The 22,083-nt window shown below is 42.9% G+C and overlaps 1 protein-coding gene across 2 annotated transcripts in view; it reads left to right on the top strand.

Annotated features, from left to right (window-relative positions):
* Positions 1-22,083, top strand: part of DAG1 (dystroglycan 1) — a 113,924-nt gene that overhangs the window by 54,988 nt on the left and 36,853 nt on the right. For both annotated transcript variants that reach the window (XM_089526537.1, XM_089526546.1), the window contains exon 2: positions 21,162-21,563. In XM_089526537.1, coding sequence (XP_089382663.1) covers positions 21,285-21,563 — 279 coding nt within the window. In that variant the 5' untranslated portion in view covers positions 21,162-21,284. The remainder of the gene's footprint in view (positions 1-21,161; positions 21,564-22,083) is intronic.

Raw genomic sequence — 22,083 nt, 5'->3', positions numbered from 1 at the left:
ATAGGTTTCAGTGCCAGTCAGGGATAATGCCAGGTAATTGATGGTCTGGGCTTAACAGGATATCAAATTTATATGTGTTAATTTGTATCCATATATGGAAATCTAGAAATAATTACTAGGATTCATTTCAATTTCAAAAATACAAAGTCAGCCAGTGATTTCTCAGCCAAGTCACCTGAAATGAAATTGAATTAATTTTGCACATTGCACCAGATAATTCCAAAGAAGTCATTTCTCCATTTAACAATAAAATTGTAATGGTGTGAAAAACTATATATATTTTAAAAAGTGTAGAGTGGTGTAGTGGTTTGAGCACTGGACTGACTGAAGATCGAGTTTTGATTGCCTACTCGGCCATGGAAACTCTCTGGGTTAACATATAACAAACGCCCCATATAAAAAGCGATCCCATGATCACACATTAAAAGTCTGCCTGAATAAAGCTGTTTTTGCTTGCCAATGGAAGGTAATCAGGGAGGGGCCCAGCCTTGCTCCCTGTGGCAGGGTATTTCAGAGGGCGGGAGCAGCCACCGAGAAGGCTCTGTCTCATGTCCTCACCAGGCGAGCCTGTGATTGGGGTGGGACTGAGAGAAAGCCTTCTGAAGTTCTTAGGGCTCTAGTATGTTCACATGGGGAGATGCGGTTTCTCAAATAATCTGGACCTAAGCCATGTAGGGCTTTATAGGTTATGACCAGCACTTTGAATTGTGCCCAGAAACGAACCAATAGCCAGTGAAGTTGTTTCAACAAGGGAGCTATATGCTCCCGGTCAGCATTCTGGCTGCAGCATTTTGAACCCGCTGAAGTTTCCAAACAGTTTCCAAAGATAGCCTCATGTAGAGTGTGTTACAATACTTCAAACAGGATGTGATAAAGGTCACTGTAGCCAGATTTGACATCTCAAGGAATGGGCACAGCTGGTGCACAAGTTTTAGCTGTGCAAATGCACTCCTGGCCACTGCTGAAACCTGGGCATCCAGGCTCAGAATGGAGTCCAGGAGCACACCCAAGCTGTGAGCCTGAGATTTCAGGGGAATATAACCCCATCCAGCACAGGCAAGGTCCTCATTCTCTGATCTGCCTTACAACTGACCAGAGGCACTTCTCTAATGTCTGGATTAAGTTTCAATTTGTTTGCCCTCATCCATTCCATTACTGACAGCAGAAACAGAATGGCAACTCAAAAGCAGCCTCTTTTCTCTTCTCTCCCCTTGTATTTTTTCATTCTGGAAAATTTAAAAAAAACCCTTCCCTGGAACAATAAAATTTAGGGAAAAAAGCTTCCATCTTCTAACTTGAATTGCTTTGAGGGATAACCATTGTATTCAGGGAGGGTTAAATTAACCTTAACCTCCTTATGGCTATCCAAGAAGTGTCTGCAATAAAGCTTGTTGGGGGGACCCTCCCACTGGCACCAGTGGAAGGTGTACCCTCCCCAGCTTAATTCTCAGATAGGAGGGAATTTTGTTGAACACTTTACTCTCTAGCCAATTTAGGGTTCTGTGTGTATGTGCCTTCAAGTCACCTGCTAATGTATGGCAACTTCATGAATTTTGTAGTCTTTCTTAGGCAAGGAATATTCATAGGTGGTTTACCATTCAGATATATCCTGCTGAGATATAGCTTACAGCACATGGCATATCTTGGCACACTCCTATCCAATTACTATCCCAAGCCGAACCTGCTTAACTTCTAAGATCAAACAAGACTTGGTGCCTTTCAGGATATGCAGGGCATATTCAGGATTCTAAGAGATGTATTTTGACCTGGTACCTCATTGGCCTTACACTAGCAGTTCCTGACACAGAGAGGAGGAGGAAAGAAGGAGCTGGGCAGCCATTTTGAGTGGTGAGTGTTTGAATTTTTAAAAAAACTTTTAGAGAGTGTGCTTGTTGCTGAGGGGGTGGAGCTTCTGTGAGTCACATCTGTGAGTCACTAGCGAGTGGAGCTAGCAGACCCCCTCCCAGAGCCCTTTCAGACCAGTTCCTGTCATAGAGAGGAAAAGGAGGGAAGGAGCTGGGCAGCCTAACAGTGCATGGATTTTTTTGATCCAAAAAAATCTACAGCAGAGGCAGCCAATGAGAAGCAAACCTTGAGTCAGAACCTTGCCTTTAAGTACAAGCTAGCAGCTGGGACATTCCTATAAAGTTATATTCCCAGTAGATTGAGCTCGCTGCCAGAGACTTGTGAAAAGGCCAGGTCATCAGGGGCCTTAACGTTGGTGTTTACCAAAGGATTTTTTGAGGAGGAAGCCCACAGTCCTGTTTCAGTCATTACTAAAGACTTCACAGTATGGACACTGAGGGAACTGCTGCAGTCACATGCAACACTTGTGGGATGTTTGTCTTCTTGCCTACCGAACTGGAGAACTTCACATGCATCAAGTGCAAGTGGGTAGCACTCTTGGAGAAGAAAGTACAGCAGCTGGAGTCCAGAGTAGCTACACTTCAGCATATTAGGGAGCAAGAGGATTTCCTGGACAGAACGGAACTAATGATCTTGGACGAGTACCACACAGAGGAAGTTGCTGGGGTGGAGGAGGTCATTTCACATACACAGGAGGCAGATAGCTGGAGGAATGTCACACAGAGAAGTAGGCCAAGAAGAGATTGTTCTGGGAACTTGCAGCTAGAGAATCGATTCAAAGCTCTTTCCCTTATCAAGGAGGACGAGGAAGAGCATCATGGACAGACTTCAGAGACAGAGCAGGGGAGCCTGAGAATTCGCCCAGAGGGAACAGTCGCTGCTAAGCCTCTGAGGAGGCGTGTGGTGGTAGTGGGGACTCCTTGCTGAGGGGTACAGAAGCAGTGATTCGTAGGCCTGACAAGATGTCTCGAGAGATGTGTTGTCTCCCTGGGGCAAAGATCCGTGATGTGACAGAGAGCCTGAAAAGACTGGTCAAGCCTACTGACCAGTACCCCTTCCTTTTGGTCCATGTGTGAACCAATGATACTGCAAGACACAGCCTTCAGAACATCAGAAGGGATTACGAGGCTCTTGGTAGGAAACTGAAGAAATGAATGCACAAGTTGTCATCTCATCTATTCTGCCAGTTGTGAAGGGCATGGTCAGGGAAGGGAGAGGAAAATAGTGGATGTGAACAACTGGCTCCACATATGGTGCTGCAGAGAATGATTTGGATTCTTCGATCATGGGCTGTGGTTCCGTGAGAAGGGACTTCTTGCAACAGACGGGTTGCATCTCACGCCAGTTGGAAGAAATGTTTTTGCCAACAGTCTCAAGAATTTGATCAGGAGGGCTTTAAACTGAGTTTCGTGGAGGAGGGAGATAATATTAAGGAAGGCAAAAGGGCTGGAGAAAATAGTCAAACTGACATAGAGGAAAAAGGACAAATAGTGCAAGGACCCAACAGTGGGAGGCAAAAAACTGGCACAGGCAGCAAGTAAAGGGGACCCATGGTCTGTGATGTCTCTACACTAATGCATAGAGCATGGGAAATAAGCAAGATGAACTCGAACTCCATACAACAAAGCAAATATGATATAATAGGCATCACTGAAACCTGGTGGGATGAGTCTCATAAGTGGAATGTTCAAATAGAGGGGTATAACCTTTTTAAGAGAAATAGGCCAAACAGGAAAGGAGGAGGAATAGCACTATATGTCAGAGATGTTTACACCAGTGAAGAGATCCAGGACATCAATCATGGAAGCCAGGTGGAGAGCATCTGGATAAAAATTAAAAGGCAAGGGAAACAACAAGGCTGTTATGGTGGGAGTCTACTACAGACCCCCCCAGTCGGATGGAGGAATTGGATGATGCCTTTCTAGAACAGATGACTACACACTCAGAAAGGAGAGATGTAGTAGTGATGGGTGACTTCAACTATCCTGATGTTTGCTGGAATTCAAACTCAGCCAAATCCTCAAGGTCTAGCAAATTCCTCACTTGCCTTGAAGACAATTTCATGGTCCAAAAGGTGGAAGATCTGATCCTAACCAACAAGGATGACTTGGTTAATGAAATGCAAGTGGTGGGATCATTAGGTGGAAGTGATTATGTTCTCCTGAAGTTTGTTATACAGTGAGGAGAAGCCAGGCATAGTCAGACATGCATTCTAGACTTTAGGAGAGCTGATTTTAGTAAACTTAGATAAATACTGGGGTTGATCCCATGGTCAGGAATACTAAAAGAGAAGGGAGTTAAAAATGGATGGGAGTTTCTTAAAAGGGAGATACTGAAGGCACAATTTTAAACAGTTCCAATGAGGAAGAAAAATGGGAGGTGTCTCAAGAACTTGTTGATATTTTGGGTGATGAATCTTGCCCTTGATTTTGTCTGGTGCCAAATAGATGAAGATGCCAGTTATCTCTCCAACACAGGAACAGAGCGAAACTCCAAATACAAGCTTTCAGCTTGCTGGAACAATGCCTGGAGAAACAGCTGCTAAATCAAAGAATCACTCTCCAGCAGTTCACTCCTTAGAGGGCTTTACTACTTTGTTTAAAAAAAAAAAAAAACACGAGCTAGTCACTACTATACAAAAACTCTTACTGTCATACCACACTATCTCCAAACTCCCATAATCTACCAGAACAGCGTTTTCCTTATACAGTGGTGCCTCGGGTTACGAAATTAATTCGTTCCGCTGTCAATTTCGTAACCCGAAAGGCTTTCGCAAGCCGAATCCCCATAGGCGCTAATGGGGAAAAGCCGCGATTTGGTGTAAAATCGCGCCGAAAAGCACCAAAAGTTTTTTCGTAACCCGAAAAAACTTTCTTAACCCGAAACAATTTTTTTATATTAATTTTTTTCGTATCCTGAAAATTTCGTAACGTGGGTAATTCGTATCCCGAGGTACCACTGTATACAGTATTACCATGAGACGACCACTAAGCCCAGCCTCTTCCTATACAAGTTGCTATGCACCACAGACACCAATCCCTCTTGAGACTGAAGACATAGCATATTCACATTTAGTCCTGCTCAGTTGACCTTGAACATGTGGCTGCTGCTCTGGACTCCAGCTGTAGCCAATTTATGCTTCTGCAGCCATTGTCACATCTGAACATTTTCACCTTCAAAATGGCCCATTACAGACGAGTGTAATAGTATGGACTGGGTCCGTACTAGGGTTAGAAAGGGGCGTCCCTTCTGGACGCATCTAACCCTAGTACAGATCGAGTCCGTACAAAATGGCGGCGCCCGTTCCACATGGGGGCCACCATTACTACGTTACCACCACGCCGCCTCCAAACGAGGCAGCGCGGTAGTGATGTACTGGCGCCACGTGAGGGCACATAGAGCGCCCTTTCTGCAGCGCCAGAAGGAGCTCCGAAACGGAGCTCCTTCCGGGATTTGCATCACTGGTGCAGCCTTTAGATGGCTGCGCCAGCAATGCAAGGCAGAAAGGGGCCAAGCGGCCCCTTTCTGCTTGTCCCCGCCACCGCCGGGTGTCTTTGGGGCATGAAGCCCCAAGGACACCCCTTTCCAGGCTGCTGGGAAGCGGCGTTTTGCTGCTTCCCCGCGGCCTGGAAAGCGGCGGATCAGGGCCCCAGAGGCTGCCGTTCTGGAAGCTGAGGCCCTGATCTGGCGGGGAGAGGAGCGCCCACAGGCCGTCTGTAACGCGCCTATGTTAACAATACTGGGGGTGATCCCATGGTCAGGAATACTAAAAGAGAAGGGAGTTCAAGATGGATGGGAGTTTCTTAAAAGGGAGATACTGAAGGCACAATTTCAAACAGTTCCAATGAGGAAGAAAAATGGGAGGTGTCTCAAGAAACCAGGATGGATGACTAAGGAACTTTCAACTGAGCTAACTTTTAAACAGAGCATGTATAAGAAATGGAAAAAGGGGGAAATCACCAAAGAGGAATTCAAACAAATAGCAAGCACATATAGGAGTAAAGTCAGAAAAGCTAAAGCACAGAATGAACTCAGGCTTGCTAGAGAGGTTAAAAACAATAAAAAGGGCTTTTTTGGATATGTCCACAGCAAAAGGAAGAAGGAAATGGTAGGGCCACTGTGTGGAGAAGATGGCAAAATGCTAACAGAGGACAGAGAAAAGGCAAAATTACTCAATACCTTCTTTGCTTCAGTGTTCTCAGAAAAGGCAAAGGGTGTTAAAAGAACTGGCAAATGTAATATCGTAGCCATTGGCAATAATCTTTGAAAACTCCTGGAGAACAGGAGAAATCCCAGCAGACTGGAGGAGGGCAAACGTCCCCATCTTCAAAAAGGGGAAAAAAGAGGATCCCAACAATTATTGTCCAGTTAGTCTGACATCAATACCAGGAAAGATTCTGGAGCAGATCATGAAACAGAGAGTCTGTGAACATCTAGAAGGCAATGCCATAATCACAAAAAGTCATCACGGGTTTCAGAGAAACAAGTCATGCCAGACAAACCTTATCTCTTTCTTTGATAAAATTACCAGCTTGATAGATGAAGGGAATGCTGTGGATATAGTATATCTTGATTTCAGTAAGGCCTTTGACAAGGTTTCCCATGACATTCTTGCAAACAAGCTTGTAAAATGTAGGCTAGACAAGGTAACTGTTACATGGATTTGTAATTGGTTGACTGGCTGAATCCAAAGGGTGCTCCACAATGGCTCCTTTTCATCATGGAGAGAAGTGACCAGTGGGGTCCCACAGGGTTCTGTCCTGGGCCCAGTCCTATTCAACATCTTTATCAATGACTTGGATGACAGAATTGGTGGCATACTTATCAAATTTGCAGATGACACCAAATTAGGAGGAATAGCTAATACTCCAGAGGACAGGATCAAAATTCAAAATGACCCGAATAGACTAGAAAGTTGGGCCAAAGCTAACAAAATGAAATTCAACACGGAGAAATGTAAGGTACTGCACTTAGGGCGAAAAAATAAAATGCACAGATATAGGATGGGGGACACTTGGCTGAACAAGACTATGTGTGAAAAGGATCTAGGAGTCCAAGTAGACCACAAGTTGAACATGAGTCAACAGTGTGATGCGGCAGCTAAAAAGGCCATTGCAAAAAGGACATTGAGAAACTGGAGCATGTCCAAAGGAGGGCGACTAAAATGGTGAAGGGTCTGGAAGCCATGCCCTATGAGGAATGACTTAGGGAGCTGGGTATGTTTAGCCTGGAGAAGAGAAGGTTAAGAGGTGATATGATAGCCCTGTTTAAATACTTGAAGAGATGTCATATTGAGGAGGGAACAAGCTTGTTCTCTGCTGCTCTAGAGAACAGGATCTGGAACAATGGATGCAAGCTGCAGAAAAAGAGATTCCACCTCAACATTAGGAGGAACTTCCTGACAGTAAGGGCTGTTCGACAGTGGAACAAATTCCCTCGGAGTGTGGTGGAGTCTCCTTCTTTGGAGGTCTTTAAGCAGAGGCTGGATGGCCATCTGTCGGGGATGCTTTGATTTGGATTTCCTGCATGGTAGGAGGTTGGACTGGATGGCCCTTTTGGTCTCTTCCAACTCTACGATTCTGTGATGCTATGATTCTAGCAAACCCTGTTATCAGGTCTTTTGACATAAGTACATTCAGAAGGAGCAGTCATTTGATCGTACAGAACAGTAGGAGAGACAGGCAACATGTTTGATATGATTTGATTTTCCTGAGACTAGTTCACTAAGAATAAATGCCAAAGCCCATAAAAGCTTGGTGTCAAACTATTTCAAGAAATGCCTTAGTTTCAAGAGGTGAGGAATTTTCAAGTACCTGTACTGTGCACAACTCAAATACTCTTGTAACTACAAAACAGCCCTTCTGTTTGTAGACCTTTTCTTAAAAATGTGAACTCTTAAATACAAAACTTTCAACAACATGGTAACTTTATTTCTTTGCAAAGTGTTCGGTCATGCCGGAACTGTTTGAAGTACTTGGTGTTTTTCACTTCAGAACATTCATTATCTTGTGTCCTTCCCTTTAGTCTACTTGATTACATACCTAAAATTGTGATTAGCAAGACTAATATTTGCATAGCAACCTTGGCCCTAAATCGTCCCAGGGAATAACTGTGTAAAACTTTCAGTTATGGAACTTTGGCCTAAAGGTCTTACATTCTTTAGATGTTGGAATATTGAGGGAAATAATTTAGATTAAGAAGACATCTATGATTAAAGGATTTTGCAAGGCAAGTTTTCAACCTGCAAGAAAAACTGTGCTGCTAAGGAAAGAATTCAGAAACACAATCTGGAGATTCTGCCTTTTTAGGAGGATCACCATATCTGCTGATAGGAGTGGATTTCTGGTGTTAATTATTTTTCTGGTTTTTATATAAAAAAACATTTCTAGGCCTGTTGTAGTTTGGGATAAGTCCTGAAAGTGGTTTTTGTTTTTGTTTTTTCAAGTAAGCAAGAGCCAGGTTGATTTGTAACTGAACAGCTGCCTTGTGGATCTTCAGTTTTCTGGAGAGGTTAAGGCAATGAAGCTGTTATATGTAGCATTCAGTTTGACCAATCACTGGTAAGCAATTATTTTCTGCCACCATTACTTAATAATAATAATGATAATAATAATAAATTTTATTTATGTTTCCCCGCCTCTCCCAGTGAATCGAAGCAGGGTTACAGACTAAATAAAAGCACAAAGTGTTTACATCAAAATTCAGTTACAAACAGCTAAAAACAATAAAATATCCAACATCAGACAATAACAATAGCATCAACAAGCAAGGCAGGGATAATACACAAACAGGGGCATTCCATTCATATCAGGAGGGTATTCACATCAGGTGGGGTATGCTCGGCTAAAAAGCTTGGTTTTAACCACTTTTCTAAATGTCTCTAATGAAGTCGCCGAGCAGATCTTCTCAGGGAGACTGTTCCAAAGTCAAATGTCTCTAACGAAGTCACCGAGCGGATCTCCTCAGGGAGACTGTTCCAAAGTCTCAGAGTCGTTGTTTAAAAAGCTCTTTGCGAAGAAGTAACATATTTGGAAGTCGCTATTTCTAATAAGTTCGGGGTGGAGAGTGCGGGGTGGATTGTATGGGGAGATGCAGTCCCGTAAGTAACGCGGGCCCAAGCCATGTAGGGCTTTATAGGTAATAACCAACACCTTGTACTGTGCCTGGAAGCAAATAGGGAGCCAGTGAAGATCTTTTAAGATAGGTGTAATATGGTCAAACCTTGATGAGCCGGTAACCAGTCTGGCTGCCATATTCTGCACTAACTGAAGCTTCCGAACTTGGTACAAGGGTAGCCCCATGTAAAGCGCATTACAGAAATCTAGACGAGAGGTTACAAGAGCGTGTACCACCGTTTCAAGGTCCCTTTGGTCTAGGTAAGGTCGCAGTTGGCGTATCAACCGAAGATGATAGCAAGCACTTCTGGCCATTGCATCTACCTGAGATGTCAACTGCAGGGACGAGTCCAGAAGTACTCCTAAACTGCGAACTTCATCCTTCAGGGTTTTTAGTTTTAATTGCTGTTTTTATGCTTGATATTGTGTTTTTAATATGTTATACTATTTAATACTGTCTTAAGGGGGGGAGGGATAAAGGGTTTTTAATTCTCATATTTTATATTTTACTGTTATTAACCGCCCGGATTGGTTTGCCAGAGGGCGGTATACAAATAAATAATAATAATAATAATAATAATAATTATTATTATTATTATTAAGTGTGACCCCATCCAGGACAGGTTGACAAATTTCCTTCCTTAGACCTGAGGAACCTATCACAAGTACTTCCGTTTTCTCTGGATTCAGTCTGAGTTTGTTTTCCCTCATCCAGCCCATTACCGACGCCAGGCAGGCATTCAGAGGAGAGATGCCATCCTTAGTCCCATTATCAGTCAGAGACATAGAGAAACATATTTGGGTGTCATCAGCGTACTGGTAACACCGCGCCCGATATCTCAGGATGATCTCTCCCAGCGGTTTCATGTAAATGTTGAACAGTATGGGGGACAAAATAGCTCCTTGAGGGACACCAGATGTCAGTTCCCTCTTAGAGGAGCAAGTGTCCCCCAGCTTCACCATCTGGAATCTGCCAGAGAGGTAGGATCGGAACCACTGGAGCACAGTGCCCCTGAGACCCAAGTCCCTCAGGCATTCCAGAAGGATACCATGGTCAATGGTATCGAAAGCCACTGAAATGTCCAAGAGCATCAACAAGGTCACATTACCCCTGTTGATGCCCAGATGGAGATCATCAACTAAGGCGACCATGGCAGTCTCAAATCCATATCCCGCCCTTAAGCCGGTTTGAAATGCGTCCAGATAATCAGTATCATCCAAGACAGCTTGGAGCTGGAAGGCAACCACTCTCTCGATCACTTTGCCCAAGAATGGCAGCAGGGAGACCGGTCTATAATTGTTTCTCACCAGGGGGTCCAGGGCTGTTTTTTTTCCCCAGTAGCGGTTTAACCACTGCTAATTTGGATGGAAATTTGCCCTCCTGGAAGGATGCATTGATTATTAATCATAACAATGTAGTTATGGCATCTCCTCCCTGGGCGGTCAACCAGGAAGGGCAGGGATCGAGAGTTCATGTTGTCTTCTTTACACATCCAAGGAGCCTGTCTACTTCCTTGGTATTTACAAACTCAAAGTGATCCAGCTTAATAGGGTCCACGGAAATTCTGGATACCTCTCCTATTGTTTCTGTTTTAATGCCAGCGTCAAGATCAGCCCTTATCTGAGAGATTTTACCTGCAAAGAAGTTATTAAAGTCGTCACAGCAGGTTTTTGTTGGTTCTAATATAGGGTTTGGGGCGAGAGGTAGCTGGGTCAACTTTCTCACCACCCTGAACAGATCTGCCGGACGAGACTCTGCAGACACAATATGTGCAGCATAGAAAGAATTCTTTGCTGCACTTATTGCCACTCCATAGGACATCAAAAGACTCTGATGGAGTGTCTTTTCGGATAGGCGCTGATGTCTCTGCCAGCAGCGCTCTAGTCGTTGCGCGGCCTGCTTCATTTCCCGAAGATCTTCCGTATACCAGGCTTTTCTATTAGGAGCAGGCCGGTAAGGACGCTCGGGAGCGATGCTGTCTATAGCCCTGGTAAGGTCGTTGTCCCAGGTATCTGTCAGGGCATCAACAGAATCGCCGTCAGCTCCAACCATAAATCCCTCTAAGGCCTCTTGGAACCTTTTGGGTTCCATCTGCCTTTGAGAGCGGACCATTCTAATAGGTCCTCCATCCCCAGGGGGGAGTTGGGTAGTTGCCTTCAGTTGCACCTTGACTAGGAAGTGGTCCGTCCATGACAGAGCAGAGGCCCCCAGGATCTCTGCCCACGGACTTCCCTGGTCCGTACTAAAGACCACATCGAGCATACTACCTGCACAATGTGTTGGACCCGAGACTAATTGGGAGAGGCCCATGGCAGTCATGGAAGCCATGAACTCCTGAGCTGCAACTGTTAGTTCGTGTGAGCTGGCCTCGAAGGGGATGTTGAGGTCCCCCAGCACAAGATGCCTGGGAGACTCCAGCACCAGCTCTGAGACCAGCTGTGTCAGCTTGGCCAGGGAGTCTGTTAGGCCACGGGGTGGACGGTAGACCAACAGAATGCCCAGGCTGTCCCTAGCCTTCAGGGTCAGGTAAATACATTCTATGTGGTCTGTTTTCCGGACAGGTTCCCTAGTCAAGGTAAGAGAACTTTTATGGACTAAGGCAACCCCTCCCCCCTGCCCACAATCTCTGACCTGCTCCTTAACTATACCTGGCTGAAAGGGCCTGGGCCCAGACTGCATTGCTCTTGGCCCCCAGTCAGGTTTCTGTGATGCAAGCCAGGTCGGGGTTGTTTTCCTCTAGAAGATCTTGAATTATGTGGGCTTTGTTCTTAATCGACCTGGCATTGCAATGGAGCAAAGAAGGAGACTGCGGTACTTCTTTGCAATGCCATCTGTCGATGCCTTTCTGGGTAATTTGGATTTGGCAATTTGGCAGTTAGGAATCCCTTGGAAGCATGCTGTCATGTCCCATCCAAATATACCTGTGATGGTGGCAACAAGAGAAAGCCCTTTCCTTGGGACTTTAAAAATCAGCCAAATACATATTGACTTGTGTGGCTGTTACTGGAACAAGTTATGGTGGATCAAGAAATTGAATAATTATCAGCTGTTTACTAATGGGAAAAGTACTTGACTGTGTGTGGCCATTTAATTCCAAGCATACTTGAGATTTTGATCCATTTCATTTGGATTTCAGGAAGTGGTGCCAGAGTTGCCTGAATCACTCCAATAATAATGTATGTTGAGATGTTAGGTCTCATAAACCTCTCAATATTATATTCCACAATATCTTCCTGGATAGACTGTCTTGTTTGGAGATTGGAGACACTTTATTCAGGTGGTTGCACTTTGGTCTTTAATGGATCTTGTAAGCTAAGGATCAGCTATGGTTCTTGGATAGAAGACCATCAACAAATACTTAGTGCTGTAGGTTATACAGCCCTCCATATCCACAGATTTTTTTATCCATGGATTCAAGCATCCGCAGCTTGAAAATATTTTGAAAATATATAAATTCCAAAAAGCAAACCTTGATTTTGCCATTTTACATAAGGGAAGCTGTGCGTCATTGGGCAGACTTGGTTTCCTGACAGCCAATCATAGTTCTGGCTGACTGTGAGGGAGAGGCTGCAGGGGAAGAAGCAGATATAAAAGGCAGGAGTAAGTGACTGTGAGTTCAGTTGAAGGGGAGATGAGAAAGGGGTATTTAAGAGAGTTGAAGGAAAGTTTGAGTTCAGGGCAGGTTCTAAGGAGAGGGTCAGATAGAGAATCTGACTGGGCCTAGAGAGGGCCAGAGAAGTATACTGACAGGCCAGTAGAGAAACTGGAGAAAGAGGCAGAAGGTCTCAATACAGTCAGAGAAGGATACTGACTGGGAGAGAAAGTTGTACTGTATTGGAGATTGTAAAGAAGAAACTGTGAAATGCCTGCAAATGTATTATTAATGTAACCACCCAGGATCAGTTTTTCCCCCAGCAGACAATGGATCAATAATTAAACAGACACAAATCCTCCTTGCCTATCCTCCCACCCTGAGGCCTTGCCATTCAGCAACAGACCAACACACAGATTAACATGTAAATCACTCATCCCAACCTAGGATCACACAGTATTATATACCCCACTCTCTTCTATGCCAGCATTCTCAGAAGATGCCAGCCACAGATGCTGGCAAAACGTCAGGAATAAACTCTTCTAGAACACGTCCACATAGCCCTAAACACCTACAATAAACTATGGATGTTGGCTGTGAAAGCCTTTGATTTCACATTAACCATTCCATGTTTGAACTATTCTATGTTATTCAATAAAGTTAATGTTTATCTGTTACAACAAAAGCTTTTGCCTGAGTGAATTCTAGACCATATACGCAAATACGATCATGCTACCTAAGATAATAAACTTATAAGAGGAAGACATTTGGGACCCTAGCCCTTATACATTTAGGTGGATGCTGGACAGGTGTCATTGACGAGGGGCCCACTATAAGTGAGAGGTAAAAGGTAACCTTAAGGCATATAGAGGAGGGCTCATCACAGACACTGGTTTACTATGCCATTGTATTTAATGGGGCTTGAGCATCTGTGGATTTTGGTATCCATGGGGGGGGGGGTCCAGAAACCAAACCCCAGCAGATGCCAAGAGCCCACTGTATTTCAGAGGAAGAAACTGGCAAAATCACCTCTGAGGATTCCTTGTCTAAGATAAGTTGGCAGGTGTGTGTGTGTGTGCGTGCGTGCATACACACACAGGTTAGGGTAAGCTATCAGCATGTAGTTATGCAGCTCTGTTTCTTTGTCATCCCATTCAGGAGATGTACTGATGGTTTTTGTTAGTGCTTGGTTATACTTTTTAATTTAAGAAAAATGAAACATGTTTTAACTTAGTACCTGAATAAAACAGGCTGGAGAAGAAATGAAGAACTTTTATTTCTGGAAATTTGATTTGAGAACTGTGGAAGACCTGTTAGGTCGTTACACCACTAATTTACACCACTAATTAAATGGACATTCCAGCTTACATATTCCTTTATATGTTTCCATGGTTTCTTTCATGTTCTTGTGTGTAGGAAAGCTGTTTCAGTTTCTTGATCTAATTCATTTTTCATGGCCTAATTGTAGATATGTTTTCCAACCTTTGTAGCTATGCCTACCTGCTACTGGTTCAGCCAGGTACTATTAGAATGAGGGTGTAAAAAGGGCTGCTGTTCAGTGACATGTACCATCTATCATATATATACATCAGCCAAAAATCCCCAATGCACTGTCACATTGAGTTAGAACTGCTGGTTCCTTTCTTTGACTGACCACTTTCTTTCTTCTGTTTTTGCTCTACCAGAAAGCGTAACTTCAGTCTACACAGAATATTAGGCAAGGGGAATTTATAGTCATGTAGAGCTGTCATTTGAAGGTACCAATAAATAGTAAGAGTTGAAATAACTGGCTGCCTCCCTTTCTGGGGTGTGGGTTTTTAGCAGCCATAGCTATTTTTCTTTCTAGATTGCTCCCAGGAGCCATATTTTCCTATTGTTGGTAATAGATGTGCTAGAGACTGTTGGTTTGAAATGAATACCATGAGATTGGATCAGGGAACTGATTTTGAAAAGAGCACATTGTTAACTGGGTATATCTGCTAACTCAATACCAGCTTTTAAAAACTTGGCCAGCACTACAGAGCTGATAAAATGGTGAGGCAACTCTGATTCTATATACAGCACGCCCGCTCCATATGCGGCTTCCACTTTATGCGGAAGCCACGCTGCAATACAGGGAATGGTGCACGCACCCATGGCACACGTGCCACACTGCCACAAACACGAGCCCCATTTGATTGAATGGGGCTCGAGTTTATGCTGTATTTGCCTTACGCGGTGTGTGTGTGTGTGTGTGTGTGTGTGTGTGTCCAGAACAGATCCCTGCATAAGGCAAGGCTGCACTTTAGAAGAATTCAAAACATCCAGTCTTAAGACATATCGTTATATTTCTATTATATTATGGCAGTGGCAGTTCTAATTACATAAAAATATATGTACATACATAATAAATGTCACTATTTTACCCCCTGATTACCAGCTTACGCCAATGCTATACATTGCCCATATAAATATTTGTACACATTGTACATAATATACCTACAAATATTTCAATATAGAATCAGCAGTGCTTATATATCTAGCCTGCCTTGCTGTTCTCAGATGGATGAATAGTTTAGTCTGTGAACTTGAGATGGCAGTGTTTTTACACTTGATCTTAGCCAGAAGGGAAGCGATGGGAGTGTTTTTAATGAATGATGGACATTTGACTGTTTGCCAGTTTCTCTTGGCTTATCATAAACTATACCAGCAGTGGTCTGCAAAAATACTGTACATGTCATCATTGTTGGTACGAAACTAGTGAAAATGTGTCTGAAGTTGAGTAATTTACTTTGAATCATGTGTTTTAAAGAATCAGAATTTCTCAGCTGAGCTGTTACTATACCTATGATAAATTTAAGCAGTCTAGTTCTTCTGGGGACAGGTACTATTATACTTTAGATACAGGAACTTACCCTTCCTTTTGAATAAACCTATGAATAAACCTTTAAAACTGAAGTAAATTATTTTGTATCCATTGGGACTTACTCCTAGGTTGGTGCACATCAGATGAAAACTTTATTATTGGACCTCAAGTTGCACCATCAAAAGCTGTGAGGAGCAGTCCCATTCTCCTCTCTCTCACTCCAGACCTGGTGTGTGTGAGTGTGTGTGTATCAGTTGGCACTGGTAAGCCAAGTATCTTGATTGCCTTAGTTATCCAGTACTGAAACATCTAGCTCCAATATTCAGCTCTGCATCTGGAGGAAACTCTGGGGGTCAGTTTTAGGATGGGTTGCCAAAGGTGCATTGAATACTTTGTGTACTGCCAAAAATTCTAGTTTAATCGTTCCTTACTAGCTTAGATCTGGAGTGGGAGAAGAGATTTCCCATCATTGGCAATTCTCTGATCTCTGTGCAAACCTAACACACACTCTCACTCCTACCTAGAGGGAAAGGTTATAACTCTTGTCTCCATAGGCTAAATGGCAATGTGACTGTTCTCTTGGAGGTTCTTGTATTTTATTTTGAATACTATGTACTTCACTTTTGTGATTTCTTTTGGATCCAAGGTAATCTTACTTGTATTTCTATGATGAATCCAGATAATGTTTGCATTCTTACTTCTACCCTCCTTATAAGACAAGGGCTCTTTCTCCTCTTCTTGGCAAGTAATAGAAAGATTGAAGTGATTAGTGACAGCCAAAAACCCAATGAAATTCTGAGCTGCTTCAAAAGGAATGTAATACCCAGATTGAAGGAAGTAGTAGTGCCACTCTATTCTGCTTTGGTCAAACCTCACCTGGAATACTGTGTCCAGTTCTGGGCGCCACATTTCAAGAGAGAGATTGACAAGCTAGAATGTGTCCAGAGAAGAGAAATCGAAATTATCAGTGGTCTGGAAATCAATCCTTCTTTGGAAAAACTTGAGTCTGGATATGTTTAGTTTGGAAAGAGAAGACTGAGAGCTGACATAATAGCTACAGTATCTTGAAATATCTGAAGGGATATCATGCACAAGATGGATCCAGCTTGTTTTCTGCTGCTTCAGAGACCAAGGAACCAGTGGATTCAGATTACAGAGATTCCATCTAAACCTTAGAAAGAACTTATTTCCTATAAGAGTTGTTTGACAGTGGAACAGACTATCTCAGAGAGTGGTAGAATTTCCATCTTTGGAGGTATTTAAACAGAGGTTGCATGGGCATCTTTCAGGACTGCTATAATTTTGTATTCCTATATGGCAGTGGATTTGACTAGATGTCCTTTGTGATTCCTTCCAACTTAAGATTCTGTTCTCAAAGGACAACAGTATCTTCATGTATATTTGTGCTGCAGCTCACTGCAGTAAGTGTGGAGTGGTGATTAGAGACATAATCATGTTAGTCTGGAATATCAGTATGCAAAGTGGTCTTGTAGTATCTTTGAGACTAAAGTTGTAACATAAACTTTTGTAGATGCGTCTGAGGAAGTAGACTAAGGGGCTGTACGAATGGGCAGCATGCAGCCACACTTTTATTGGCCAGATTGGGGCCGTGACAACCTCCCCTTGCGGCCCTGAAGAGCGCAAAAAGGAGTCGCAAAAAGCAGCTCCTCTTTGCACCCTCCAAGGGATGCAATAGGCATGATGGCACAACTTTATGACACCCCTTCAATGCTGCATCATGTGGCTGCAGCACCAAAGGGGCATCATGATAAGCGCATGCCAAAATGGCACCTTAGGGGCGGGGTTAGGGAGTCCTGCATGCAAATGCTGCACCCTAACTCTGCCCAAAGACTGACACAAAGTGTCGGTCTGTATAGGCCCTAAGTCTATAAAATCTTATGCTATCGCTTCTTTTGCTCTTAGTCTAAAAGATGCTACAAGATCCCTTTGCATGGAATGGTGATTAACAGTTAAAGAGGCCAGTGTAAGAGAATTTGATTCTTTAAAAATCTGTTCATACTTCTGCTGCACTCTTCTTTGGGAGTACTTGACATGGTTTACAGATGACTTCCTGAATTTCCATCCAGCAGTAAAGTCTATTCAGTGAACATGTTACTTTTTTTCACAATATATATTATTAAGACTCTCTTCTTCCTGCATCTGCAATGGAGACTTATATCATTTGAAAACACTGGTTGGTGACTTGGATGGGAATGATGGGTAGCTATAAAAAGGTATGCAAAGTGAACCAGATCTCATCCTGTGCTACTATACGGTGCAGTCATCACAAAATGACTGTGGGTACTACAGCCTCAGGAAAAATCTTGTAGTGTTACAGACTTCTCTCTCATTGTCTCCCTACATTCCCTACAATAGTAACTACAGTACTACTGCCCCCAAACTACTGAAAAGTAGTAAAACTTTCATTCTTTTGAATCTTTTATTTATTTGTAAATTTCCTTGAGTAATAGAGAGTTACCTCAAAGCAGTTAAAAAATTTACACACACGCACAGACTGTAATGTAACACAAAACATTCAGTATTGAAATTCAGCCTTGACCATTAAAGATCCCCATTGAGTTGAAGTGATTGGTTCAAATGCTTATGCACTAAAATGCATTTATAAAACCTTGGCCCTACTTTATTCTTCTAGATTGGTTAAAACCTTATCAGATATTCCACTGAGTCCATGAGTGTGGGAGAAAACTGTTTGACCAACTTTCTTAGGTCCTATATACACTGGCCATTAAGGCCGGCATGGAGGCAGAGTCAGATTGTAGCATCCTCATGCTATATGCCCGACTCCGCCCCCAGGGCACCCTGAAGCTGCACACCACTTCACACAGCACACAGCATCATGGCATGCCTCCAGCGCAGCATCCATATGATGCAGCGGCAAAGGAGTGTCATATAGCTGCGGCAATGCAGCTATGATGCCCTTTTGAGGGCACAAAAAGGAGCCGCTTTTTGCGACTCCTTTTTGCATCTTTGAAAGGCCAGATCAGGGCCACAGTGTGAGGTTGCCGCAGCCCCAATTTGGCTAGGAAAGGTAGCGGCATCCCACCGCCCCTCAGGGGCTGTATATACAGCCCTTTAGATTTTTTTAAATAAAGTGTACTTGATTATAAGTTTTTGTGAAAATCAGTGGGTATGTGATCACTTAGAGAGCTGCCTATTCATTGGTGTTGAAAGACTTGCTTTTAATGTTTTATCTAAACTGCTAGTCTAGTTTATCATTTACTTGTATCATAGTCAAAGTTGTTTGAGACGTGTGTATTAAAAAGTGCACATGGAGCAACTGATTAGACAAGTAGATAATGCAGATATTTTTACTTGGTGAAAGATGTGATTTTTTTTGTATTTGAAACCTTTGTTTTCAAAAGCTATCAGATTCTTTGTAATGAACATTTTTCTGTTGAATGCCATAGTTTTAAAAGTCCTAATAAAATGCTGGCCTTGGTACCTTTGCTATAACAGAATCTGAATATTAGAATGTGCCTTCATTTATATAAATGAAGATTAACTCCATTATTGTTTGTTTATTCCGTCATAGATTCATCTTTGTTTTGGAGGTTGAACATACATTTGAAATGGCTTTAAGACATGTGAGAGGAGGATAGCCTGCCTTAAGAGGAATAGGTGCTCAGTAGAGATCTGCATTTATACATCTAAAAACTCTGTATGTCCCCTCCCCCGTGTCCTTCACATCTGTATTTAGAATAAATATGTGCATTTTTAATATGGAATTTGCTAGATAAGCCAGTGCTTAGTTAGGAACCATGTTTATGTGAAGAAGCTCTCAGCCTTACAAGACTGAAATAAAGTGTCATCCATATCAGAAGCTGGGACATACTGTAGTGTGTGAGCTGCTCACAGTAGCAGGAATAAAATGTCTGTTCCATCTTCTTCCATTAATGTTGCATATACATTCTTTGTATGAACCTCCTAATGTTTGTTTGTTTTGTGTGTTGTTGTTTTTTGAAAGGCCATCATGTTCCATGATCTGTCACAACACTTCCTTTGTTCTTATACTCTTGTACTTTAGTAGGCTTGGGAGATATGGGAGAGGTGCATTAAGTAGGTAGGTAACATTTAATTCTGCAGCATTACTGAAGCTAAAGAGTTAGACATCAGTAATTCAGATAAGAGACCATTGGTAGCTCCATGTAAGAATAGAGTTCTAAAGGACATTTAAAGAACAGAGGACATTATGGCTATGCATGACAAAGGTTCCGCTGTGTGAAGTCAAATACTTTCACGGCTGGTGTCCATAGTTTTCTGTGGCTTTTCCAGGCTGTGTAGCCACGTTCTAGAGAAATTTCTTTCTGAAGTTTTGTACATCTGTGGCTAGCATCTTCAGAGGGTGGTGGCATGGAAGTGTGTGTGGGTATATATATTTCCCTGAAGACAATGGATTGATAATCCTCTCACTTCTCCTCACTTCTTCTTCGTGGTCTCTATGAATCACACAAATGGGCTATATCTCAGGTAGAACTCTCCCTGCTTGGGTTCAGGTGTACTCAACTAGGGCGGTAGCAACATCCTCTATTTTTCTGACTAGTGTGCCTTTGGAGGATGTCTGTAAAGGTGATGTCTGGTCTCAATCATTGACTTTCATCAAACATTACAGGCTGGACACCAGGGCCAGACAGGATGCAGCTTTTGGGAGGGCAGTATTGCCTTCGGGTTTACACTGAAACGGCTCTTTGCATTACATGTTGTGTATGCTGTTGAAACCAATAAAGTTTACACTGACAAATGCAGTACTGTTGTTTATATGCCTTTTAATGCCAACAAATGACCTTGATAAATGCATTGCATATTGTATATGCTTTGAAACTAAAAGAAATGACACTAACAAATACACTTTAAGTTCAAGAATTTATTGTTGTTAATAAACACAATTTGTTTGAATTCTACAAATGGTGTCATGACACTCCCTTCTCCATTGACCAAAGCTTGTCAGTCTAACCCATTTGTGTGATTTGCAGAGACCACGAAGAAGACGGACAGGTTGCTTACCTGTAACTATATTTCTTCAAGTGGTCATCTGCAAATACACAGAAATCCCACCTATCCTCCCCTCAATCGTGTCCTGCTCATTGCTAAATTCTCTCTGTCACTGCTATGTGGCATACTTTATGGAATTGTGGAAAGAGTGGGAATGCCAGGGGCTTTATAAGGGTGGGAGGAGCTACTGCCAAAAAGTTGCAAACTTAAGTTTTGCACAGTGATTCTAGAAGTTTCCGAGCTTTCTGCACAGGCTTAGATATAACCCATTTGTGTATTTGCAGATGACTACTCAAAGAAATACAGTAAGCAACCTGTCCATAGCTTCTCACCCTGAGGCTTTGCCATTCAGCAACAGACCAACATACAGATTAACATGTAAATCATTTCCTCCCAACCAATGGTCCCACAAGTAGTTATACCCTACACACTTCCATGCCACCACCATCTGAAGATGCCAGCCACAGTTGTAGGTGAAATGTCAGGAATAAATTCTTCTGGATCGCAGCCACATAGTCCGGAAAAGCCATAGAAAACTATGTTTCACTGTGTCCTGGATGGAACCATCCTTATCTATCTTGGGCAAAAGCTGCAGAATATGAAAAGCATGAATCCAAGGCTTGGCTTCAGCTGCTAAACAGCTTAACGTGTTAGCCAGTTGACTTACATTAATCAGAGAATGTCATAATTATGTGTCCCTTCTCTTACTGATTGCATATGTTCTCCTTTCAGGTACCAGGACAGGCAACAATGAATCGAGTGTGAAGATCGTGTGGACTATAAAGCTCTGTATAGCTTGCTAGGCCTTGGACCTCCTTTTCTGGCAAGAACAGTGTGTGTGGTACGTGCAGAGAAATGACTCTTGGATTTGTACAGCTGCCCCCAGTGCTGGGGAGGACTTTGCTGGTGCTGATGGTGACTACATCTGTTAAGTGCCATTGGCCTAGTGAAGCCTCGGAAGTCGTACGGGACTGGGAAAACCAATTAGAGGCCTCCATGCATTCAGTGCTTTCAGATCTCCGAGAAAGTGTACCAGCGGTGGTGGGGATTCCAGACAGTTCTGCTGTAGTGGGTCGCTCTTTCAGAGTCACCATCCCAACAGACCTAATAGCTTCCAATGGAGAGGTTATCCAGGTGAGAACTTGGGAACCTGATATCTTGTGATGTGTCTTGCATTTGTTCTGCCGTTTTCTCTCCAATCCCTTCAGGGTGGCTGTGTGTAGAAAATTCCAAATTTGATGGCCTGCATACCCAAATATTGCAATGGACAGGAAAAATACATAGTATTTTTCAAGTTGCTTAAAATGAAACCTGTACACTTTTTTCTGAAACTTGACGCTGAGGAAAGGAAACTGCTAAGAGACTTGCTTCACCCCAGATATCTGTCCTAGGTCTAACATGTTGAGTGAGTCTGACCTTTTCAGCAGCCGTGATGCCCTTGTTAACGCAGGGTTGTGTACTGCTGGGCTAAATAGGCTATCATTGAGTTTTAATGTACCAGATCCTCAACTGGAGAAATTCTTGTGATATTTCACTAACTCTGAGGGGATGTGTATAATTATCAGTGCCCAAAATAATGGTTCTGCCACTGGCTCACTCACCCAGGTGTATTTTGTACTCTCCCTTAGCTGCCAGTCTAACAGTTATTTTGCCA

The sequence above is a fragment of the Sceloporus occidentalis genome, unplaced genomic scaffold (assembly GCF_023333645.1).
Source record: "Sceloporus occidentalis isolate IW3139 unplaced genomic scaffold, rSceOcc1.0.p SCAF_1, whole genome shotgun sequence".
Taxonomy (NCBI): Eukaryota; Metazoa; Chordata; class Lepidosauria; order Squamata; family Phrynosomatidae; genus Sceloporus; species Sceloporus occidentalis.
The sequence above is the reverse complement of the archived record's forward strand: the minus strand, read 5'-3'. Positions and strand labels throughout refer to the sequence as shown.